This window comes from Passer domesticus, chromosome 5 (genome assembly GCF_036417665.1).
Source record: "Passer domesticus isolate bPasDom1 chromosome 5, bPasDom1.hap1, whole genome shotgun sequence".
In the NCBI taxonomy this organism is placed as follows: Eukaryota; Metazoa; Chordata; class Aves; order Passeriformes; family Passeridae; genus Passer; species Passer domesticus.
In genome coordinates this window covers 46,669,266-46,695,741 of record NC_087478.1, presented here as the reverse complement: position 1 = coordinate 46,695,741, position 26,476 = coordinate 46,669,266, and the positions used below count along the sequence as shown (strand labels likewise).

Below are 26,476 nucleotides of genomic sequence, written 5' to 3'. Positions count from 1 at the left end.
ATAGTGCTCACTGAGAGTTTCAGTTCCCCTAAGAAGGGGAAGAAGATGTTCCACAGAACCTGCTTATTTTCAACCAACATGAATATCTGGGTGAAGAAAAGGAAGGAAATAGGGGAATATGGGGGAAATGTTTCCACTGATTTTTTTCAAAGAAAATAAATACATACCTCTTCAGCTTCACTAAAATTGCCCATTGCAGCTTTGGCTTGGGCATAGTTGAAGTTAAAAGTGTCATTGTTGTAGAAGTAACTCTGAAAAATATGGAAAAATAAATACAACAAAAAAACCTCCTCCCATGATAAAATACCATCAGAAATACATCCCCCGCCTCAATCTGAGTCAGACCATATAAAGAAGGCAATGGGAAGGAAAAGAAAATCCCACATTAGGGACATACGGTATTTATAAACAGTGGGCTGAAAAATTATGGACTAGCTTTTCCATCCTACATTCATGACTACAAACACTGCTGAAACATTCCACAATATTAACTATGAGAGATCTGGAAAATGTTCCAAGCTTAAAATTGCAGTGGCAGCTTTTGTGGGTATAATTTTCACTTGGGGCATGTGAAGACATGCTGTGCTGCCATGGTCTCTTTCACTTCCCAAGCACTTATTTCACCACTAGGGTGGGTAAATAGGCAGTTGAATTCCTTGAGTCTTAAAGGCAGTTTAAGACAAACAAAACAGTTTGTTCTTCCAAGACTCGTCAAGGTTTATCAAGAAATCCTGTGCATCTGGTTATGTGATGGATGCTAATCTGACAAAAAGGATCTCATGATGGAGGTGAAGCCACAGTACTGGGCTGTAGCAGGCAGCACATCAGGTAATGGCACTTCTTTAAGCAAGCCTTGCTTAAAGCTTTGTACCCTTCTCTCTAGTTGAAGTGTAACACTAAGTTTTTCCCTCCCATAACACTAGATATGAAACATCTGGTTTAGAACACATCAGATTCAACTAGCTGTATCTTCTCTGAAAAGCTACATGGGTCAAAGCAGGAAATGTAACTCAAGGTACAGGTTAGGCTGACATTTGGGGTTGACCTGATCACAGTCAGACTGAAGTATAACTCAGAGGACCAAAAGTCAGCTGTGTTCTACATTCAGCACCGTCCCACACTGCCAGACCAGTAGAGCTGGCAGAGGTATGACAGAAGACAATACCAGATGCAAACATGAATGGGACTGAGGATCCCTGCCCAGCACCGGTGCAGTGCTTATGAGAGAGAGTGGAAAAATAGGTGGTTTATGCAATATAGTTACTGCAAGAAAGCATCTCCGTGTGCATAACAGCAAAGTGTAAGGAAGAGAAATGTTTTTCCTTATACAAAACTTATAAAGGAAATGGAACTTGTGTAGGAAGATCAAACTTTTGGTTTTTTCGGTTTTTTCCCCTCTTTAGAGTGAGGAGGAAGTAAAAAGCATAGTTGGGACTGTACAAAAGGTAAACGAAGCAAGGCACAAATCCCTTTCTCAGTAGTATCTTCTTACATAGTGTAAGGACACTGAGGAACATCTTCCTTTCACTGTCAAAGGCAGTCTGCAAAGGATACTGATTTAGTTTACCCACACACATCAAGCTAGTGCCTTGAAAGGAAAGGTGAGGGATTGCCACTATTTGCCAGATGTCCAGGTTTCATCCAAACAGTCTATGGTAGTGTGCACAAGCCAGCAAATACAGCAAGCTGTGTGATAGCATGAGCATGAACCAATTAGGTGAAACTTAAGCTCAGTTTGAGAAAATATTTCAGTGCCCTTGTGGTGAACTAACTATGGGTTTCACCATATGAGGATTACGACACTTTACTGCATTCTTTCTCAACAGTAGTTTCATGTGAATCAGCACAAGTCCCAGGTCAAGCGAAGCTGGTGAGCCAGATGCTAGTTTTACTGCATGAATGCTTTCTTCTGTTCAAGTAGACCCCGTTGTATTTCTTAATTAAAACGGAGAAGAGCCTTTGTCAACAACCAAACTCAAAAAATGTGTCATTCTGTCCTGGCCATATAAGTGTGAGAGACCAGACCTACTGCAAAACCAAAACCAGGAGAAATTAACAAGTGCTGTTGATAATACAACACATTCACAGCAGCTAATTTATTTTTTCCTTTTTTTTCTTTTTTTTAAACTATATTGTATGTACTGGACTTTACACTTAGTGGTCTTTTTAGAGATCTTCAATGTTTTCATAAAACCAACTGTCTTCTGAATGATGTCCATTTCAATGGCACATTCAGACACCCAGCTTAAAATTGAAGAACTCCCACAACTCAGCAGAGCCTGAATCAGGTTGTTTTTCACTCAGTTATTGCCTGACATTGTTATAATGTCACCCTCGGGGCAGCTGGCAATACATTTATGTCCTCTGAGGTTTTCTTACGCTTAAAGCAGTTTTAATTGAACATGGATGAAAGTGGTGTTTCTTGAGAGAATACCAAGCAAATAATCTTCACAGAGGACAGCTCTATTTTAAGAGCTGCAGAGATTCAACTGAAGTTTATCCCTCTGAATGACACACAAATCCATGTACACCTTGCCTATAAAATGGTACAGAAATAATAATTTTTGCATTCCTGTGATCTATAGGGAAGAGAAATGACTTTAAGTAAATCTGATCATGGCTAGTTCAGCTGCAAAATTTTGAGAATGATCAATTACTTCAAAAGGAACAAGAATAAAAAGTTGTAGTAGGCAGTAAGTTTTTGTCCCATGTACCTTAGAGGTGGCTTGTAATCACATTTAACTTTGACCTTTTCGGTTTAGAACTAGTTGTTTAAGAGCCTTTTCAAGGAAATGGAAAGAGCTGAACTTATCTGCGGAGTAGTTAATTGCATTATAAATGTAAGAAATACACAGAATTAATTATCTGGAAATTACCATCTATATCCCCTGGCAATAAACTGAGACCAGATGACCGGTTCTAACTAGAAATCTAACTTTTAGATGGCTCAAGTAAGGCAAAGCAATTCTTACTGTTAATTTCCTTTTCTTCAATTATACACATATTCCAGTTTGGAGTCATGGTGGTGTATCTCTTCATTCCACTCCACTGGAGCCATTCCAGTGGCCACTGGGATTTCTTCAGAAGTCTCCTTCCAGACAAAGTTTAAAAACACTACACCTTCACCATTTTTCACTCACCAGCTGCTTTTGGACATCATTACAACCACATGTTTTTCTTTACATCTCATACTTCTTATAACATTGTAGTTACACTCATCTTGTGTATCTCCCAATTCTTTTAATAATTTCTTTTAAGACTCTCATTCCTCTTCCTACCCAACACAGAGTTGTTCCAATTCTAGTTTCAAACCACTGAAACAAGACTGCAATAATTTAATCCATAATCACACTCCAGCCTCCCTCTTTCCTCACATCTGACTTTAACTTTGTATCTGTAAGTTATATCCATTCTATTCACTGATCAGATAATGCTGCATGTTGACTTCAAGCTTCTATATTTTGAAAAATACAACATCGCTTGCAGGGTACTCAGATAACTTCCACAAAAATAACATTCCTAACTTACTGCTTTGGTAATCCTGCCCTATTTTAGCCCTTCGGTGACTGCTTTCTCTGTAAAATGTAAATGTTATTCCTTTCAGAGTACTTCATGTCCTACCTTCCTTACACACTCTTGTTCACCAAAATGTTATCCCCAATTATTAACCAGTGACAATAATCTCCATCACTCCCGTGATAAGTCTTAAGAAAACATTTGGGGTTTTTTCCTCCATACTGCCCTCCCCATAAATATTCACCTTTTCTTTCATTGTCTTCCTTTAATTATATTTCTTACCTTCTGCCCCAGAAAGCCTGATAATGATTAGATTACAAGTGTGATGAGTCCATCACGCCCACCATTCTGCATGGTACTATTTTCTAAATTGCTTCTTTATATTTTAATCCATTTATTGTACTGAGCACTTATGTCCTGCTATCACTCCTGTGTTTTATTTTTACTGATTTGTTTCTGTATCTTTTTATGTTTCCATTGTGTCTCACATAGTACAGTCTAAAAGTAGTGATTCCATACATTACAGTACTACCGATACCAAATAATAATACTAACCTTGATTGAGTTGAGGTAAATTAGGACATTAGGAAATTGTCTAAGAAGAAAGAAGCAGGAGGACATGCACTGTCTTCCTGGAATGGTATCTAAAATTCAAAAGAGAAATGCAGATTTGTAGAACTTAAAAACACATGGTAATGGAAATCGCTGCCATGATTGCTGGCACCTCTGAAAGCAGCCAGTTTCTAAAAATAGTGTAGCTTGCCTTTTCAGGCAAAGGACCATACTGGAGGTTAAGAAAAAACATTTGTTCATCTTGTCAACTCTCTCTACAGCATCCAATAACTTTTGCAAGACTTTGTTCAACAGCAAACTCTACAGAGACAAATAACAATTTTACCTAACAGGCCTTTTCCATGACACAATTTACATAATATAATTTTACTACGAATTATTCTTACTCTTAGGAAATGACAATTTATACAAAGCCTGAGTTTGCTATTCTTACACCATTAGCCTTCTTTCTTTAAAATTATGCTTTTCAGTTATCCCGGACAAAGAAACTCTACATATTTTAATTTTAGTTTGAGTTAGAGAGTAACTTGATATACTGAAACCATTGTCATAAAAAAGAATTAATACAAGAACAGGTAAAATAGTGATGTCAGACAGCATGGAAACTAATGGCCGTGCATTTGGATTACCACATTGCTCACAAGAGGTAAAGCCATAAATAAGTTTGACATCTCAGTTTGAATGACAGTCATTCAACTTTGCTGCTAGCTATGCCATCATGAACTCTGCTGCAACCATATTATGCTGTCACATAGTCTGATATTGCAAGCTGTGTCACTGAAAACTATCTCAAAGCTTTTGTAAAGATTTTGAAGTAAGCTTACTAGGAGTAATTTTTGTAAGACCCAGCTAGCAGACAAGGATGAGCCCAGGTAGCAGCTGGGAAGGCCTAAATGGAAGTGATATCAAACATTATTATTCCACTACATCAAGTGATGGTTAGAGAGAATGCTGCTTTGTGCAGTTTGGAAAGGTGACAAGAGATCAAGATCCTCAGGGTATCCTGAGGTAATCTGCTCCCGACTGTTGGTTACCATCAATACATCTACATCAAAACATTAAAATAACTTCTCTGTATAAAGAAATTTCAGGTAAGAAAAGACCAATATTTTGACTCCATACCACCACACAATTTTGAGCATTCAACTGGAAAACTGTATATTCTCCTTTAAATATGGTAGGTAGTAATTATTCCTGGAAAGCACTTTATAAGATGTCAAAATACATTTCAAAGAAAGGTAAATATTCTCATTTTTTATCTTCTAGCGCTAGGATATACTGAGGTTGGATGTCCTGTCATTTCCATATAGAGACAATCAATCCTTATCTATGTCTGCACCATATCATTCAGTTCTCCAGCCTCAGAAGATTATTTGGTTATTATGAAGTGTTCACTTGGGAGCAGAAACTGGCCTGTATATTTATCTGTCCTTTTTTACATGCAGGTATAGTTTTCATGAGAAATATATGCCTTTACTGGACAATAACAGAAACAGTTTTATTAAAAAGAGCCAAGAAACATTGATTAACGAGACTAGAGATAAGTAAAAAATTCCCCTTTTCTCTGAAATTTGATTTCGGAAGTTCATAAAATCACAATTTATTTTGAACAAAATTTTAAAAATGCAAAACATGCAAAGAAGACTTAAAACTGAGGATACATTTTTAGTAAATATCAATCACAGTAACAAAATATTAGAAACACAATATTCCTATAAATGATTTGAGTGTTTCTGAATTTTAGTATTTCTAAATTTAGTATTCTTATGTCCACATTTTGGCAGAAAATGTTATTATCCCAGCACACTATCCCCCATATATTTTACTGAAAGATTCCATTAAAAAAACCAAACAAGTCAAACATTCTTGTATCTCATAGAACTCAGCAATGAATACTACCTAGTGACAGAAAAACTAGAATTTTCTAATTCACCCCATGTGGCTCATGCAGAAAGAAGAAAAATTTGTCACTTGAAAAAATTACTTAAGAGTGACCTAAGAAAATCTTAAAGAAAAAACTGCATGAAGTTCAGAAGAAATGTCTCATTCCTCTCATCCAACATAAAATATGCCTGAGTTGGTCCTAAGAGAAGACCACTGAAAACAAATGGGGTACTCTTTTTCATTATACTTGCATTGCTTTGGGGTAGTTTGTAAGACTTATGCTAAGAACCAGAAACACGGCATTTATTGGGAATGTTAATTTGTTTGCACTGATGTTCCTCTTTCCCCATTTCCTCCTTAAAAGAAATCTGATCTGTTTAATTTCCCATCCAGTTGAGACCCTAGTAGAAGAGAATGAGAACTAGCTATAAAAATCTACTTATATCCTTTTTCATGATGTCATTTCACATCATTAGAATTAAGAATTTTTATCAAGCTTAAAAAAACCCCAAGCTGCTGTTCAGGTGTTATGTCTGCTGCTAGAGGATGAGTATTGACTCCTACACTCTAAGTACTGCTTGGATGCTTTTTAGTTTTTGTTTTGTCTGTCCCCTGTTAAAGTGCACAACATCCAACATGAGATAAAATATGTACATTTAATGGATATGACTTGCACATTAACTCAGTTTACTCCATGCTCCTTGAACCTCCAAGGCAGAGATCTAATTAAAAAAAGCAAAGGGCTTAATTGATGACTACAAATGACTTTACAAATAAATGACACTGCGCTCTTCCAAAACTCCTGTTGCTGCTTTTCTTAATGCAGTCAATGGGATTTCTACAGCTAAAAAAAAAACAAGTCAGAAAAAATATTCCGCATCTTCATTTTAATCTATTATTTTTGATAACCCACATTAAAAGAAGAAGCCTTGTAGACTGCTGTGATTTAACCCCAGCTAGCAACTAAGTACCACTCAGATGCTTGCTCACTCTACCCTCCTGCCCCCTAAAAAAAAGTAAAGCTTGTGGGTTGAGATAAGAATGTTTTGACAATTCAAATAAAATATTATTATTAATAACAATAGTAGTAATGAAAAGGGGACAGAGAGAGAGAGAGAAAAATAAACTCAGGAGAAACAAATGACCCAGAATATAATTGCTCACCACCAACCCAGCTCCTCCCCAGAGCACAGTAAGCCCCTCCCAGCCAACTCCCCCTGGTTCATGTGCTGGGCATGGTGTTGTATGGTATGAAATAACCCTTTGGCTCATTCAGATCAGGTGTCCTGGCCATGCTCCCTCCCAGCTTCTCGTGCAGCTCCTCACTGGCAGAGCATGGGAAACTGGAAAGTCCTTGACTTTACAACAAGTAAAAAAACATCATTGTGTCATTAACATTATTCTCATACTACATTCAAAATGAAGCACTGAACCATTCTCTAAAAAATTTAAGTCTATCCCAGGCTAAACTGGAACACAGGCCCAGTTGCAAGCAAAGACACAGCAAAGGATCTCCTCACTCTAGCAAAAAACAACCTGCTTTTGTATTATAAATCTGCAAAGCAGCTAAGCAACTTCATAAAGACCTTAAAGGTCCGTGGAAGGACTAGCTGGATGGGAAGTGCTGAAGCATGATGTACACACTTAAACAGCATGGCTGGCTACTTAGGAAAAGTCCAAGTATAAAAACAGCAAGAATTCTGTTCTCTGTTCTAAATCCAGCTATTTGGCCACAAGTATTCAACATAGTGGCTAATATGCTAAGTTACCTAAAAACATAAAAACTGTTATATTGGACCCAAGGTTTGTCTAATTCAGAGTTTGCTAGGTAAGAATATACAGCTATAGAAAGAAAATATTCTAATTTCACATATAATACATCATGTGGTATGTAATAGCACTTCTGCTGAAGTTTATCCCAGCTTTCAACAATCTACACTGAGGACTTCTTAATCACCACTAAAAAATTTGTGTTAAACAGCCAATGGCCTTTTTATCTACAACTTTTTTAATACATTCTGGTTCTCACAAGTTTCTCTATGAAATAAGTTGTGTTATGTAAAAAAGTAGCTAATGCTGTTTATTTTGTCTTAAGTGATAATTTATGTCAATGCTCTTTGATTTTTGTATTGTACAATAAATAATTCTTCTCTAGCCCTCTTGTCCTTGTCATTTATGATGTACATAATCAAATTCAGTCATAATTTTTCAGCCCATGTATTCTGCATTACTTAATCTCTCCTTTTCTCCTACTTCAAGAATCCATCCCCTTTCTTTGATCATCCTTTCTGTATTTATTGTATCCTTTCTTGATCTACCATTTTTTAAAGCAATGTAAGAACCAGAACTGTAGACAGTATTCAAGGAAAAGAATCACATCTGTATACAATGACAGCAATTATTTTTGTTTTCTCTTTCCTCATCAATTCTTAAGATCCTCTTCAACTTTTCTGATAATTTTGCTAAATTTAATTTGCATATTATTACCCAGTCTTATATAGTCTTTCATATCTTTCATCATTGTGGAAGCTTTTATTTGTACTACTATGGGTAATTTTGTACCATTGGCAAACCTAGTCATGCCATTATTTGTCTCCTATAGCTCATTAATTATGAATACAAGCCTTTTCTTTAGAGAAACAAAAGGTTCTTTCAAGTGTTCAAATCAGGTCCATTTTATCCTTTTCACTGCTACTTCCCTATAAATTTTCTAATTTTCTGCTAGAAATGAGAAAGGTTATTATGTAGCTTCTCTTCTTAGGATTAGTACTGTGGACATTTTTTGAGGTATTTGCTAACAAGCAGATTTTGAATTTGATTATACTCAGATGACTGTAGTACAATTGTAATTGCATAATAAAATTTCAACTCAGGTGCTATGTAATTCAATATTGGTCCAGAGTTACCTGTTCACTTGTGCTTTCTCTAAAAAAGATAGAAACAAAAAGTTCATGCTGTTTATTATGCCATGTAATTGCATTTATTAGGTCAATATGGGCAGAACAAAAGTCTCCAACTATTATTTATCTTTCTATATAAAATCTCTAATCTGTTTAATATGCCACTCACTGTTCTTATCCAGGGTGGCTGGTGAATAATTTGGCTTCAATATGGTGAGTTGCCTATCTAAACATATAACTGAAAACAATATTATTTTACTCACTGATAAAGAAAATATATTTATTTTGAGAGAAGTCTTCTATATATTTAGAACCATTTTTCCACTGGCATAACCTATTTATCTATGTACGTTTATTTATTTATATGTATGTTTATTTATTTATGTGTATATTTATTTGTACATATGTATTTATTTATATGTATGTGTATTTATTTATTTACATGTATGTTTATTTATGTATAACCCATGTTTATTTAATGTAGAATCCCTATTGCACATTAAATCCCATCCCGCAGACATTAAATACATTAATATACTACATGTTACCTTCCTCCTATCACATAAAAAATTATTTTAGTTTTTAGCTTCCTCTTCTAAAATCAGGCATTCCACTTTAACGTCTTTAAAAACCTCTAATATTTGTATAAAAACACTTACATACTTGGACTTCATGTGCTTGTTTTTTTGTTATGTCCTACCTAAACAGAACTGTTTGCCTCTTCTATTTCCTATGTACAGTTTGATGACCTCCATCTGTTATTCATTTGAGGTTAAACAAAACCCCTCACACTATTTACCTATAAATGAATTTCCCTGAACCGTGTGCTTTTCTCTATAGCAGTTTCCTCCCACAAACTTTTAAGAAGATGATGAAACACTTCTTACATGGAAGTACCACGAGGGTAGGATGCTCACAGTACTGATGCTTCCTTTTACTTCTGATTGGAACCAATCCTTCCTATTGGCTCATTTTTTTCAAGTAATCCACCTTCCTAAGTGTACTACTGCCATTCCCCCTGCCATTGAAAGGTTGAAGTCTTAGCCTCTCTATCTTTATTTTGCATATGAGTTTTAAAGTATTTCACAGTAAAATTAAGACTTCTGGCTTCCTAAAAATTTCAATTTTGGGCTATATCATCACAAGAAATCCTTCCCTGACTATCTTTTCCCTGAACCTGCCTATTTTTCTCTCTTATTCAAGCAAGAAGTTAGTCCCAGAGCTTCCATTTATCCCTGTAGTCAAAGTCCTCTTTACATTTTTATGACCTGCATTTTCAGAGCACACTTCATGCTAGGACTCTATGTACTTGACAGGTTTTCATTAGTGGTCCTAGATTTGTACCTGTGTATCTCTGCCTCTGTGGTTTCAGCTGCTCACTTCATTGAATTAATTAGGCTGGTGTCTTCTGTTTCTCTAATGGGATTATTAGACAAAGGCAAGCTGCCACGGAGTTTCTCACAAGGACCTGCAGTTTGCAGTACAGCCTCTTCTCCAGGGGAAGTCATACATTAAGGTTTGGAATCAAGACTTCTAATTTAAACTTTCAAATTTGTTTTAAACCTTTTGAAACTCATCCTGTAGAAGCAGAAGCCTAGCAATATTCCTGCTAACAGTCACCAGTTAGACACAGATATGATGGTATACACCTGGATATTTTAAGATGGCTTACTTAATGGAACATTTCAAACATACCACATTCACTGGCTGATTCCCCCACCAACTGGAAGAACTGTTGAGCAATTTTCAGATGATCTCTCTGGAAGAAGAATAAAAATGAAATCCAAGATGAGTTACAGGGTTGATGCTACAATACACAGTGAAAATATGCTCTGAGGAACACTTAGGGAACAACTAACTAATAAACCAGGGCTGAAGCAAAACCAGAAAAGGCAAATGTGCCATTCTATGTGTCTAGATAAAGAAGAACACCATACAAAGCAAATGGGGATTTTCTAAACAGGCTAAAGAAATCAAATTCATCTTGATTTACTATCAAGACCAGCAGCAGAAATATGCATTTCACTCATTCTGGAGTGATTATTATACAGGAGGTAAGAGACTCAGAAATCCTGCAATCTAAATAAGAAATGACTGCCTCTTTCACTCCATTCCAGTTTCTACAGATCTGTTTACATTGTGTTGTTGGAGAAGCTGGAGAACCCCATGGGCTTTACTCACCGAGCCCATTTCTTGTCCAAGTGCTGCATTTACCACCCCTTTGAGGATGTACTCCTGGGGGGAAAAAAAGTTAAAAGAGATGAGAGGAGACATGGTGAAGATTTCAGAAGACACATAAAAGGCTACATGTACAGTATTTTCTTCATTAATTCAACTCTATCACAAGTTTAGTAGGTAGCTGGTTAGTGTGGTAGTGCTTAAGCACTGTACTAATTTAGCCCCCCAAAATACATTCTACTTGCTGGGTAGTCCCTTCTACTAAATATGTTAGATACAAAGGGGTACTATGTTTTCTGGTAACTCTTATGGTCAAAGGAGGAACATGGTAACATTCTTTCATGCCCTCTTCACCATCATATCACCAAGCAGTGCATGATTGTTATACTAAAGCACAGATCCCCTTTCAAATATGCATATTGGTTAACCATAACCACTGACATCCTTGCTGCAAAATTCATAGTGTTTCTCATCAGGACAAATATGTCAAGAGGTTTGTGCTCTGTGGCCATGTTACTCCAGTGAAATTAGCAACAGAAGTTGAGTACCCTGTAACCTCTAGTAGAAGAAACAACTGTAGTTTAATTCTTCTCTGAACAATTTTTTCTCAGCATGTAACAGACTCTTCTGTCTTACCTAAATCTTATAATTAGGAGTTATATCTATACAACTGTTTTAGTAGGTACTCCTGATAAACCAGGACAGCCCTGTTACAGAGGTAAACATTGAACAAGAGAGACATCTTTCAAGAGACCAAGAGGCCAATGACAGAATGTAAAGAAATATTCTGAGACTACTAGCCAGGATAGTAAGTAATCATTTTAGCACACCAACTGTCTTACAGATGCCAAATTATTATCCTACAGGCATCAAAATAAAGAAGAAATTTGAGAAGTACTCAAGGAGGTTTTACAAGTAGTTTTGCAAGTATTAGCAGGGAGTTCTTTAAAAGTGTGAGTGAGCAATGGAAAAAAAAAAGCACAAATATTCTCACTTCAAAATGTTACCAAGAATTATTAGCCAAGTATACTGGGACAATATTCCACAATAGGAACAACAGCTGCAGAAAACTGTTCAAGCAAGTTTTGCTATACTGAAAATGCAAGAAGTGTAAAGCAACATCAGAAAACACTCCTCACTCCTCAGCACAGAATCACCGGATCTGTGTTTTTGAGGTTTTCCTTCTCCCTCCCTCCCTCATTCCCTCCCTGTCTCCATCCAATTCCTTACATAGATGCATGAAAGGTCCCTTTTATGCCCAGCTATGTGACCTTTGGAAAATAAACTGCAAAGAGGAATAAATCAGAGACTAAAGATGCTGGAAGAGCCACAGAAGAAAATTACAGTAGTAGCCAAGGGACACTGTAGTTTTCACTCATGGCAGCCAAAGTGTGATGGGATTAGAAAATACCATTTATTTAAACTTTTTAATCTAATCTAGCTCATTTTAATTGAAATGGCTTCAGGACAAACTATATGAGCATCTGAGCTAGCAAATCTGAGGGATGAAAGCCACACCAGGCACACAACCAGCTATAGTTGTAAGGGGGCCTTTACCTATGCAGTAATGGTCCATTTCCCAAAATCAAGGCTGCACACAACAGAGCTGCATTCTTAGTTGAACCCAGGTGGCACAGTAATAAACAGGCTAAAGTACTCATATAGGCACATATATAATACTTTATGCATGCACATTAAATTTATTGTTGATGAAGGGTTGAAAACACAAGAGTTTTAAGAGTGGAAATGGGGCAAGCTGTCCTCAGGATACCAGTTTTGTATGTGGTGGATTTCATATCAGTTTATAACCTCTGTCTTTATGTGTCATGACATCATTTTCCAATTACCTGTGGAGCTGTAGGTTCCAGGTCCTTAATCAGGTTATAAGCCTCCTGCACGTCATCTGAAATGCCAGACATTAGAATGCATGACAACCCACTGCACACCTTATTAGAACAAGTCACTCATCCTTACAACATTCCCCAATAGTCATAGACTAAGAAATAAACCATTTAGACAGGAGGAGAAAGGTAACTGTAAATCATTGTGAATTTCTATCACAATGGTGATAGTTTTCTAGAACTCAAATAACAAACACAGAGTGAGTAATAACTTCTTTAATACTACAGTTTTCCTAGCAGAGATGTTTTGGCCCCTTTGTTCATAATCCAGTGTCTGCCTTCTCAACAGCACAAGGTCAAAATAATAAATCCATCATCTTCCTGTATTTTGTTTTCCCATATTTATTTAGCCCTCAAAGAGAACAGGGTAACATGATGCTGTAGAGAAACATAATCTTTTCCTTAGCAATATTTCAGCATTTGTCCAGCAGATCCTAATTAAAAAGGAAAAAAGCACTACTAGTATCGAAGTTTAAATGTGAAGTTTGAAATCTATAAATAACTTCATTTCCACACAAGAATTATATAAACTGAATAGATCCTAAACTTTCCCTAAATTAAAAAATATGTTGGCACTATGGTTGGCTTTGTAAATCTACCTTGTGAAGACCCTCTCTTCCTGGCAAAATTTTGTTAATACAGCATTACATCAACTGCCCACACAAATAAGCCTTATCACACAAATTTTTTTTCACTAGAACATACAATCCATGCAGCCACTGAAGGCACTATGCACTGGAGCTGCCACGCTCCCACTCATAACCTTTGCTTTCTTCTCTACTCCCTTCACTCCCTTGGACAGTCACATAGTAAGGCAGCATTACCTTTGCTTTTCTTTTTTCCTTTTTTTTTTTTAATGTTTTTAGTTAGCTCAGACCACCACCACCACCACCAAAAAAAAAAAAAGACAGTAACCCTTATTTTTATTAAGCCAGTGTAGACCATCAACACAGAACTATGCTCTCCAGGCTCCAACAGAAGTGACTAGCAAATCTCATGGCAGCAGATTACAGCAGGATACCAGCTGACCTCAAACCCTGCTAGAAGTCACTATGCTGAAGATTTGAAAAAACAGGATGCATGTTTGTGCTTCAGCCACTCCAGTTCAGAGCATATATCATCAGCACAACCCTACGTTTATCAGAGACCTTTTCAGTTTTGGAGAGACAGCTGTAGTCACTAGAAGTAAGAATTTCTCACTTTTCTAACCAATGCTGCTACCTAGCAAGACTTAAAAAATGAAAACTTAGCCAAACCAGAAAAGAAGTTTTAGTCCAAATTCCCTTTGATCTTTGTCAGTACACAAGTAATTTGTATATCACAGTAAATTGAATCTAACAAATGTAAATAACTGCAAGGTTAACAGCATATGAGTAAACAAGACTGATTTTTAACTGATGCATGAGATGCACTTTGTTTCCATGCAAGTAGAACTTAATTTGACACATATGTAATTATCAACAATATTGTTGTGCAAGATAATTGGTAATAGTATTAATATTGCCCATAGTGACACTGGCAACAATACTGGACAGAAAGGTGGCTAGGGACAGCAGACATGGATTTACCAAAGTCAAAATGTACTCACTAATTCAAGGCATGACAGGTTGTGTGAACAAGGAGATAAAGGTTGTTGCTGTACACTTTGACTTTAGCAATGTATTTGAAATGGTCCCTCATACAAACTTGAAAGATAGGACTGGCTAAGTAAGACTATAAGGGGATGGAAAACTGGATGGACTACCTAAGGATAGTGACCAGTTGTACAAAATCCAGCTGGTGGTTCGTCGCTAATCAAATGCCCCAGGGACTGATACAGTTGAATAACTTATTTTTATTAATGATCCAGATGATAATATAGAGTACTCTGAGCAAGTCTGCAAATGATGAAAGATTGTGAAGAAAGCTCCCAGATATTGAGAAGCAGCTCAGCAGGCTGAAAAAATGGGCTGAAAGAAATCTGATGAAGTTCAGTGGAGGCAAAATGCAAGTCTTGCACCTTGCTTGGTTTGAAACATGCCTGAGCAAGTCAACTGGCTAAAAGGCAATCTGGCAGACAGCACGGCCTTGCAGCAAAGGAGGCACACTGGATCATATTAGCATGAATGGAGCCATCATGGCAAGAGAAGGAATTCTTTATTTGGCACTTGTAAAGTTGCCCAGGCTTGGGATCCAACAATCAAGACAGACATTGAAACACTGGAGCGAGCCCACCTGAGGGCTCCCATGGCAGGAAGAGGGCTGAGGAGAAACTGAAAGAACTGAGTTTATTTAGCCTTCAGATAAGAAAGGATCTCAGGGGAGATCTTATCACTGTCAAAATTAACTGATAAGAGGATATAGAGTAGATGGAAACAGGTTCCACAGAGCGAGAGGAAGGCAATGGACTCAAGGTAGAACAGAGGAAGTTCTAACTGGATGCTTGTCTGGACAAGGCTTTATCTAATTGAACCTACCTTGAATCACACAGCCAGTCAACCCACTGTTGAATAAAGAACACAATGGGAGAACAGGAATAGCTCTGAAAAACTCAGATATAATTCAAAGAAGCCGGAAAACACAGGAGAGATACAAGTAGAAAATCCTTACCAAGTGATTCTGGCTACCTACCTGCATTCTTCAGGAATTATAAAGTAGATTTTCATGAAATATCTTGTTCACAGTCACTTTGGTTCATATTTTGTTTGTGCTGTATTTACAGAAATGGCTGTCCTTGCCTTAACAGGACATATGCTTACCATTCTCACATATTCAGGCAGAGGAGAGGTCCCCTCACTAGAAACAAATAAACACTACCATCCCCAAAGCCATCTCCTGCAACCCAAAAACTCCAATACTCTGCTGAAGTAGGCTTTTTTTGAGTGCACGGTACTAAAACCCTTCTCTGCAAGCCATGGGAACTTTTACTTTGCTGTTTTACAGAGGAAGAGAAAGTGAAATAAATAACTTTTTACTGCAAAGAAAAAAAAAAGCATTGAATAACTTGAGATGAGATGAATTAATGTCATCCCTGAAGCTATGAAAGAGCCACAGGAAGGTGTATTTACCTTGCTGGAGATAGTAAATCACAAGATTCAGTCTTGCCTCAGGAATAACATCAACCAGGGGAGGGAGGACTTGCAAAGCCCCTTCTCCTCCTCGGAAAACCACCTGCAGAGAAAAGCAGCATATGGATAATCATGTATCAGAATCTTTTCTATGATAAGTTAATTCAAGGAAATTAATCCTTAAATTCCTGCATAAACAGTATGAAAAGGTCAGGGGCTCTGGCATTAGTTTAATTCCTGCTTTAATATAGCTGTAGAATTATACAGTGTGACAGTCTTTACTCTGAAGAATATAAGAATATAACTAAACATCCATATGTAAAGATTAACTTATTTCAGCTTTTAGCAGCTCAAAAGAGTGAAACATTATATAGCAAAGATTTAAAAGAGTAACATAGTCTGAATGAAGGGAACACCTACAAAACTATAAACTGCTTATGATATTTTCATATGAAAAAAAATTAGGCTAACAACTCCACATTTGTTTAGAATGACACAGGATCCTAAAATCATCAGGAGCAGTCAGTTATACTCCAGTTTCATATGACTGTTCCTCCAACAAGATCTAATGTACTTATTCAATAAAGCACTGGCAAAAATACCAACATACAAAATAAACAACACCAACTTACAAAAGTCCAGTTTGAAAGCAATTTTAACTCTTGGAGAAAGAAGTGTTAGCTTGCGATGACTGCTTGTGAAAAATGACAAGGCAAGTAACTGCCTGTCATTAAATATGAGCAATCTACAGTTACCAGTTGTTCAGCAAAATAATACCACTGAATGGAAAATTAACCATTAGTTACTCTTAGTGACTCTTTTACTGCAGAACACAAAAGTATTTTGGTTTTACGAGCATCTTTTTTCCTAGAACTCACTGCTTAGTACTTTTGGGACAAAGGCCATTTTCAAGAGCTATCTTTATTCCAGTCAAATTGCTCTAAACCGAGTTCAGGGTCATCCTGACTTGTTTCTGTAGTGTCTTTATTGAGAGGGCTCCACAAAGTATTTTGCATAGGTACTCTTAGACAACACACATTATTTTAATATGCTTTCAGAACTAAAAGCAACAGTATTATTATTTTCTTGACACAGTCTCAAACTGTCAGGGAAAAATTCAAGGAAAAAAAGTAAATACACTGGATAGCACATTCATTATACTGGTAGGATTCCTGGAATGGGACTTATATGGCAGCAGAGACTCAATTAAGTCCACAATTTTTCAAAATATTCCATTTTATGAATCATCATGAATACATCTACAAATGAGCGCAGTTCATCTTAAATCCCAGAAATGCATTACTTACCAGATTGTGCTTAATGAGCTCCTTGCCAAACTCAAAAGATGATGAGGCACTGTCTGTCAAGTTTTTGAGCTCTGCCTGGAATTACATACATTCCAAAATTTTAACATAAAACCAAAAAAGCACAGAAGCTTAAGTGGAGCTTCAAATGAGCTTCAAAGCTGACACCAAAATATCTCCATTGGTGTTGGATGACTAGAAGATTTTGCCTTTCCACTCCTATCTAATTATTTTAGCAATTGGGTAATACATATAAACACAAGACCAAAAGGGTACTGGGAAAATGGTACGACCACTGTGCACATATGTGGACAGATGGGTTAATGCCAGGGAAACTGAAATAGGTGACATTCCTATAAGAACATAGTGACAAGGTGAAGGCCATTATCAACATTACTGATTAAGACAAAGGAAAAGAAACATGTATGGAATCTTAAACTAAAATAAAGGTGAGTGGAAGGACTGTCCAATAGATACCTCTGCAGCCTTTCCATTGTAAAGTCGGAAATGGTTACAAGCCTTAAGGTTAAGAGCAATGGTGCTGTCAGGAACTTGCTGAAGATAAACAGCTAGCACTTCCTGTGATACATCGTAGTAATCCAGTTTGTAATAGCACAGGGCCACATATACATTCAGAGCCAGGTATTCCCTGCAGGAAAGAGGATTAAAGAGAACCTTTAAATCCCACTAGATAGTTTAACATTTCCCCACTACACCGCATTAAAATCAGTAAATAAAAAGAAAGCTCTCATATCTACACATATTTTACAAACACATCAAAACTGGAGCTTCTGAGAAATGCTTAGGGCTTCTCCAGTTTGTCAGCTAGGACACATTCACAGTATTTTTTTCCACAGCAGCTACAGCAGCTTTTAAAAATGACTAACAAAACTTTTGGTTTGCAAGTCAGGGAAATAGTGGCAACTTCACACCAAGGAAACGTGCAGAACATGAGCATTGTAATTAGCCTGGCAGAACATAATTTTCTAAGCAATACACCGAAAGACATTTAATGTGCACATAAAAGTTTGTACTAAGTATAATTATTTTAAAAAATCGTTGTCATTACAAGCAGTCAAGCCAGGAGAACTGGACAGAAAAAAGACAAGCATTTGTGAAAACTCCCAGTAAAAGGATAACTGTTATGAAGGTAACTCATTTAGCTTTGAGTGATTGTTTCTGCAGGACTTGGAGGTTAAAATCTCTTTCCCCAGCATTACATCATACATGCATTATGATGGATTTCTCTGAAACATTCAAGATGAGCTAGGTCAAAAGATAGCAGTATTCTGGGACAGCAGTTTCTATTTTATTAAAAATACTTCCAGCCACTAAAGAATTCAATTTTTTCCTTGTTAAATTCTGAACTAAGATTTTGCAGAACATGACAGAAAAACCCATCAACAAGTATCACAGAGGATAAACAGAGAAGGAAAGAATTTCAGACATAAAGGAATGCAAGGAACTCTACATAAAACCCAAGAACTGAACCCTTCTATGGAAGGCTAAGACATGAAGGATAAGTCAATAATTCAAGCAAAGTCCCTAGACTGGCCATCAGAGGGGAAAAAATAAAAATACAAAGCAGGTACATAATCATACATCATTTCAGAAGAAATAAGTAACAAAAAAAATATATCAGAATATGAATTAACCAACAATTTCACAAAAGGAAAACAAGAGAGAGCAGACATTTTTAAATGTGGGGTTTTCAATAATACTTTGAATGAACAAAATTGAGGAGCTGCAACTAATGCACATTCTGTGATGGGAAAGGGACATAGCAGTTGTGGAAAATGTCTGTTTACAGAAACCTAGCAACTATTTGGAACATAAATACCACCAAAATCATAGATGCTCTAACAGGGTTTAGAGATGCGCACCGATTGTCCAGCAGAATGCGTTTGTAGATATCAATAGCTTCTTGGTAGTGGGACCGCATGTAGTGGATAGATGCCAGGCTAAGCTGATCTTCTGTAACATCTTGCAGGTTCTGGTGAGAGCTCATCAGTTTCTTTTCATCACTGAACTGAAAAAGAGTGAGACACATTCTCAGAAGAGTTCAACAAGAAAAGCTTTTTAACTAAACGGGTTAGTTTTGTCCTTGCTGGTAAACACCATCAAATATCTGGAAAACTGCCGTTACTTTAAAGTTAATTTGACCAGTGGAGAAAGACAAACTTAAAGAGGCAGATGAGTTCACACTGGATAAATGTTAAGCTAAAACTAAGCACACATTTTCCTTTAAGGTGTGATTTAGATATAATTACATGTCATGTGCTTTGATGGATAAGAGGGAAAGAGCTGAATTAATTATTTCACAAAAAGAATTTTGCAACACAAAATTTCATTGTAATTATTCAAGCCAGCAAAACTTTTGCTGTTTGTAGATCCAAATCTAACGTCTCATGCATAGCAGAAAAACTCAAGACTTGCAAATACACAAGCCCTAATTTTTACAAGTTTTCTTTACAGCACTAGTAAGTTCACTTTCACCAGCCTCCAAATTCTAGTTTCTTTGAGTAAATGATCTATTTTTAAAAGCATTGCTGAATAGCACACAAAACACACACACAGAAGGTTAAAAACAAGGAACAGAGTTAAACATACCCATTATATTTGTATTACAATAGTGAAGTTGAGGCTATTTACCTAATTGGTCTGCTCAAATCACTTATTCCACTGCTTCCCTTTGCTGCTTTTGCTGATTCAACAGTAATTATGCATTTCTCTTAGACACAAAGTGTAATATTATATATTTCTTTTTCCACCTATCTGCTAGTTTTCTTCAAATCCTTCACCCTCTTTGAGCCAATCACAAAGTTATAAGGCAAGATAAGTTGCTTAAAAAAACTAAAGGCAATGGGCTTCCTAGTTTTGGTAAAACCCTTTATTTCCAGCAACTAACTAGATAAAGAGAAGTTGCATAATTCCTAGCTCATCACAGACATCTGTAAGTGACAATGCCACTGTAAAAAGGCTTTAAGATTTCTCTCTTAATACTAACAGATATTTAAGTAAATAGAATCTGACATCAAAGCTAACATTCAGGATTCATACTTCCTTTTAAGTCAGTATCATTAGCAGAAGAATGCTTCTCACGTATTCTGGTACAGGATGGTACAAAACCTAATTTAAGGGAAGACAGTTATGTATAGTAAGTGAAATAAGCACTTAATTGTTGTTGAAATTTAATTAAATTTCATGCTATTAACAATATGGTTTCCTGGATACTGAACTACTTAAGAGGATCAGCAACAGCATATACACCATTTTGGTCAAATTGCTACATATAAGAGAGCTGCAACTTGGTACATTTAGGGAAAAAAGTAAAATAGTGGCTTCTACATTGCTGATTCTATTATTCCTCAGGATCAAAAATACCATTACATTCCTATTGTACAACTTATGTGAAGTGTATGGATAATACTTTCCTTAGAAACACACTGAGAGCATCTATTCTGAGATCATGTTTTCATACTTGCTTTCTTCTCCACATTTTAATACAGTAGGGTGGTTATGAAAAATGTTTGTTCTTCGTCACCACAGGCATTTTCATTACTCTGCCAGGTTTCCAGCATAAATTACATGTTAGCAAATTGAAAAGAAAACAAACAAAGCAGGAGTGAAGGAAAGATCATACCTTATGTGCCAGGTGAAAGAGTAAACGGTTCTGGAGACCACTCTTGGGTGCTGAAAGGGAAATTCAGTATTATTGTAATGAACTACTCACAGGGTATCTCTTCATGTTTTTAACTTTCTTTCTCAATAGACATGAATGCATCCCTATTACTTCATTAACTAGCCCAAGTACAGTTCTTCACTGACAGCACTTGGCAGGTCATACCTTGGGGGAGGTTCTACCAACTTTAGAGTGGTTTAGAGGTCTTTCTCATTCCTATCTTCATTCCCTGACTATTTCTTTTTAAATCACTGTTGAAAATAATTTTTCATTGGCCTCTACCTTCAATAAGCCCTAAAATTTCTATGAATTGCATTATAATTTCCCCACAGCAATTTCTCAATAATACTCTGGGGGTTTTTTTTGTGTTACATAAGCACAGCACTTTTTCAAAATAAAAAGTAGCAACAGATAAACTCAAGGCTCCTTCTGTATGTGTCACACTTGAAGTAAGTTTTGATTTATAATTCCAGGAATCTCAACAACTTCTTGTGTGTTGAAAAACCCTGGTAGTGCTGCTACCATTTTGTCAGTCATGCACATTACATTATACCTCTAATATTTCTTCTGTCCTTAGGAATGAAAGGCACATAAAAGAATTCTACAGCCAGAGCAGATAAGATTCAAACTAAGATATGGCAAGAGGTTTAAGAGGGATATTTTCTCACTAGAGCCAGTAAAGTTACTGAAATTTCTTGCTCCAGCGGGATTAGGAATTCCATTGATTTCACTCCATATGACACAAATTGTAAACTGCAGAGTTTTAAGTCACTAGAGCCTTTTGCTTCACCAAGAGCAACAAATGTCCTGGTCAAACAGAGCTATTCATTTCTTTTGCAAGCAGTCTTCCAAAAAGCCTTCCCTTGTTTCCTGTACTTTTCCTAGCCTAATGAGCACTCTCATTCTGCTCAGACCAACCAGCTGGCAAACCATGTTCCACAGAAGGGGTGTACACGGAATCTTTACAAAAAGCAGAATTACTTACTGTGTTTATAAGGCCACAGAAGTGCAGAGTTAGCACAGCAATAGCCTGTAACACAAGGCTGTAATTCTTCTGACATCCTGAACCATAAAAGAGGGCTCAAACCACCAATCCTCTTCCCCACCACCCCCTGAAGATGGAATTTATTTTTTTAAGCAATTTAGGGAGAGATTTCCAGGTTTCTTATTCTTTCTCCACATAGTAAATAAACTTTGTAACACAGTGGACAGTGCCAAAACCCAGGCCATTCTGATAAGATTGGCAGCACAAGGCTGCCCACTAACTTCTAGTAAATATAGCAACTATTTCTTCCCTTTTTTCCTTAGCAAGCTGTGTTATTTAACCATGTTCCCTAGAAAAATTAGGACAGTTAATTGTATCTTTAAAAAACTACTAGAATAGAAGTCCAAAATACAAAGGTGGTATGAAAGCACTCTCACAAGACTACAACACCTTGTAAGATACTTCTAACAGAGCATCAAGTTGTTAAGAAGCTAAATTGTTTTCAGTCCTGGATGTATGTGGGAATTAGGCTTTTATTAAGTAACAGAAAGTTTCTGATCTCCAATAAATACTCCATAGGCAGCTGTAGTACTATAACTGACACGACAGTATGAATATTTTATCCACTGAATTAGAAAGTGAGAATACCTTAATTTAAATGCATGCTCTTCACTTGACATGTTCCCCAGCATTAATTGATAGGTTTTAATATCAAAGTGTAGAAGGGTTGCACATGGACCCTCCATGTGCTTTTGTGAGAAGCTTCAACCACAACCATCCTTCACAATTCAAAACATTTGGTCATCAAAGACTCCAAAAATACAAGTAGGACAGATTTATACTGAAAATAACATATTGTATAATCACAGTACTATGGGTAAAGACACCAATGTTCCTTTTTTGAGTAGGTTTTCCTTTTTTTTTTCCCTTTTGAGTGTGTTTTAGCATTAATTTCACTGTGAAAATTGTGACTTGCAAGCAATACTGTCAAGAATCTAAACCAAGGAATTTTTGTTTCACTGGTCAACCAGTGAGTACAGGCTGCCCTTGCAAACCTGGCATCTGATCTGACATCAAAATTGTTATTTACTTCTTGGCAAAAGCTGGAGGGTTAGCCCACATTATTTAACACTTAAAAACAGATGAAAGATGAAATCTGAGTTTTGATGGTGTGCATGGATATATGGAGGGTGGAAAATTGTCCTGCTTCATAAGATATCATGTGATACTGGCTATCTGATATTCTTTAAAATGAGTTGCTTAAAATCCCATGCAAATATCACCCTGTCAATATAGTAAGCAGAAATATGGAAACTTTTAATGTCAGCAGTTTATTTTCTCTTAGTGTCAAGTGCATTCTTTAAGGAAGACAAGGAAACATATGAAGAAGGTCAGATTAGTTTTCAGAAAGAATGGGGTCATCAATATTGGATAAAGACATTGTCAATCACTGGAGCAGGAAGTGATACAAAACTGCCTCATCAGAGACAATGAATTTTAAGGGACATTTAAGGGACACTAGTTTGGTTTTTTATTATTCTCTGCTGCTACTGAATTTCATTGTCACTGATCTATTAATACTACAAGGAAGCACAATCTCCTTTTCCTGTTTTGCTTTTTCAAGACAATGACTCTACTCTTTTTTTTTTTCTTTTTAAATCAGTACTAAGCAATCTTGGGATCATAACGTACATGATGACAATGCTGCATTACAACAAACTGGACCCTGCTTCAGGTCTAGTATTGGCCTTGTAATCAAGCACTGAAGTAGCTGGATGAGATTTATCTCTTTCCACCTAGGAAATGCATTGATATTATTTTGCCAGAATTTTTGGCATGATCAGTGCTGTTTTTCCAGGCACTTGCGTCATAGCTGTCATAGATCTTAAAAGTGTTCTGTATATTTTTATGTGCTGACACTGACACACACCTACTGAAGTTATTGTTAAATATAATAAGCAACTACAGTAAGAATGAAGACATTGTTGAAGACATCTTCACTAGTTATTAAACAAAACATCAAACTTACTAGGAATGGCAGCTCAGATCTTTGTGGGTTCCATATTGCTGTCTCAGGCAGCAAAAAGATGATGAAATAGTGTCACGGACAAGCTGGAATTTGTGCCCTCTCATAAGAGTGCAAGGCACTGCTGGTCATGCATCCAGCATAAACAAATCCCATCTAGCACCTAATGCATGTTCTATAGCAGCCCTTCACACATCAATAGGCACAGAACACATGCTAAAGACACCTAGCAGGAGCTGGCAGGAATGGAGCAGGGCTTAGAAGGATCCATCCTGACAGTAGAAAATACAACAAGAGGAAACCTTATTTTCCTTGTCCCTGAGAAACAACACTCTGTTCATCTGAATACAGTAACTGAATGAAGCCCTCTGTGTCTCAAAACCAAAGTTTCACTGGTGGAGTAGAAAATGAAAGGGAATGGGAAAAATGTTCAAGAAAACCCATGGGCCAGCAGTGAGGTTTACACTTACACTCATTTGAACAGCTCAACTGTTCAGAATTTTCTTGAATGAAATTTACAGAAGATATTCACTGAAATGTTCCCATTCTTACAAAACTTAAATGGCAGTTCAGCTATGTTCAGTTACTTGCAAAACACACACATTTAATTTCAGTCATACTAAGCACAAAGTAAATTAAAGATCATAAAATTAATTACTCCTGAGCTGTAGCTTCCACTATACTTAAAAAAACCCCAAGAAAATAAGGTTAGTAGCTTTCAGAGTTTAAACATGTGGTATTGTCTTGTGATATGTGACTTATGCATTTTTAAAGTTCCATGTATGAAATGGCTGGTTCAAAACCTCAGCTAAAATGCACCAAAAATAACTACTGTTCTCAAGACAGGGAGTACAAGCAACAAAGCAGGTAAAATCATGTAGGTGAACATACAATCATAAGAAAAGGAAAACTCAGTAATTGTTCTGTGCCTGCTTGTAACTGAACATTTTCACTGGTGACAACTATTTCACACCTGAAAAATATTATTTCACAAGTAAGCAAAACTGGTTTGGAAAAGGTCATTGTTCTTACTAACCCATCTCTATTCTGCTTTTGTACAATATTGCTCGTTTCAATATAGGCCGTAAAATGAGTTCTCTATTCACTTAAACCACATTCAGATCTGACACATGCAGAGATGTGAAGAAGCAATTACATAGCTCTTCCCATCAAAAATTGGAAAGGATGAAAAAAAACCACCCAACTTTAATGAATTCTTCAGCAATACAACCCTGTCTGTGCATGAATCTTAAATTTAACTCTAAGATTCCATTTATTCTAAAAAGACTGTTTTTCATAACAGACTTAACTGTAGCCCCACTTATGTGCACATTTTGTGGTTTAAAAGAACAATTTAAGTTCTTATGCTTTAGTTCTTAGTTTCTTTCTTAGTGCAAGCCAACAGCTTCTGAAAGCACTATGCCGGCTTCTAAACACTTGGATCAGTTGTCAGAATCACAGTCCAAGTGTGCCAGGCTGAGTTTCTGTTCTTGGGCCTTTGCACAGCAAAGAACTGTGAATGCAACACAAGAGTATTCGTTTTTATAATTTAAAAAAATTGTTGTTATTGTTATATACTTAATCAAGATCAATAGTTTAAGCCTCATTTTCTCAAGACAAGATTGGCTACTCATAGCACAGAAAACATATGTTCAGCCAATGCATGAGAACACAGATGCAAAAGGAGTCAGCAAAGCATCACCTGACAGCTTCGCTATGTATGAGTACAAAACAACAGTAGCTGACTTGGAAGTAACTCTACCTTCACCTCAGAACCAGGAACATTAGTAACTGCAATGTGAGAGCACAACAGGGGAAAAGGAGAAGCCAGAAATACTTAAAAGGATTTTGGAAGAAAGCCTAGAGGAGGTAAAATACAATTGTAATGAAAAACGTTCAAGGAGGGATTTTTCTTTATTGCCTTTTTGTTGTATTTCTTAGGTTATATTTGCAGTAATTCTTTTTTATATGACTTTTGATATTCAGTCTTATGCTTTCCTGAGAGGATCATAGAATGGCTTAGATTGGAAGAGACCTTAAAGATATCTAATTCCAACCCCCCTGCCATAGCCATGAACAGCTTCCACTAGACCAGGTTGCTCAAGGCCCTGTTCAGCATGGTTTTGAACATTTCCAGGGATAGAACTTCTCTGGGCAACCCCTCACCACCTTCACTGTAAAGAATTTCTTCCTTGTATCTAATCTAAACCTACTCTCTTTCATTCATTCCATAAAAGCCATTCATCCTTGTCCTATCACTACATGCTTGTGTTAATGGTCCTTGTTCAGCTCTCTTTTAAGTCCTGTCTTAGTACTGGAAAGCCTCAATGAGGTCTCCCTGAACCCTTTTGTTCTCCAAACTGAAAAATCCAATTCTCTTTGTCTTTCCTTGTAGGAAAGGTGCTCCATCCCTCTCATCATTTTGGTGGCCTCCTCTGGACTTGCTCCAGCAGGTCCATGTGCTTCTTATGCTGGGGACC

General features: G+C 36.7%; 1 protein-coding gene across 13 annotated transcripts in view; it reads right to left on the bottom strand.

The window, feature by feature from the left end:
- IFT56 (intraflagellar transport 56) overlaps positions 1–26,476 on the bottom strand; it is a 57,834-nt gene that overhangs the window by 20,993 nt on the left and 10,365 nt on the right. For 7 of the 13 annotated variants that reach the window (XR_010362340.1, XM_064420003.1, XM_064420004.1 and 4 more), the window contains 10 exons: positions 20,947–20,996; positions 19,187–19,332; positions 17,781–17,952; positions 17,307–17,381; positions 16,000–16,102; positions 12,899–12,954; positions 11,055–11,108; positions 10,569–10,632; positions 4,072–4,160; positions 168–251 (listed from right to left, as the gene is read on the bottom strand). Coding sequence is in view for 11 of the 13 variants with exons in the window: in XM_064420003.1 (XP_064276073.1) it covers positions 168–251; positions 4,072–4,160; positions 10,569–10,632; positions 11,055–11,108; positions 12,899–12,954; positions 16,000–16,102; positions 17,307–17,381; positions 17,781–17,952; positions 19,187–19,332; positions 20,947–20,996 (893 nt within the window). In the remaining 2 variants the exon portion in view is untranslated. Of the gene's footprint in view, positions 1–167; positions 252–4,071; positions 4,161–6,841; positions 7,332–10,545; positions 10,633–11,054; positions 11,109–12,898; positions 12,955–15,999; positions 16,103–17,306; positions 17,382–17,780; positions 17,953–19,186; positions 19,333–20,363; positions 20,386–20,946; positions 20,997–26,476 lie in introns of those variants that run through there. The other 6 variants (XM_064420010.1, XR_010362341.1, XM_064420007.1 and 3 more) reach the window with 6 other exon arrangements.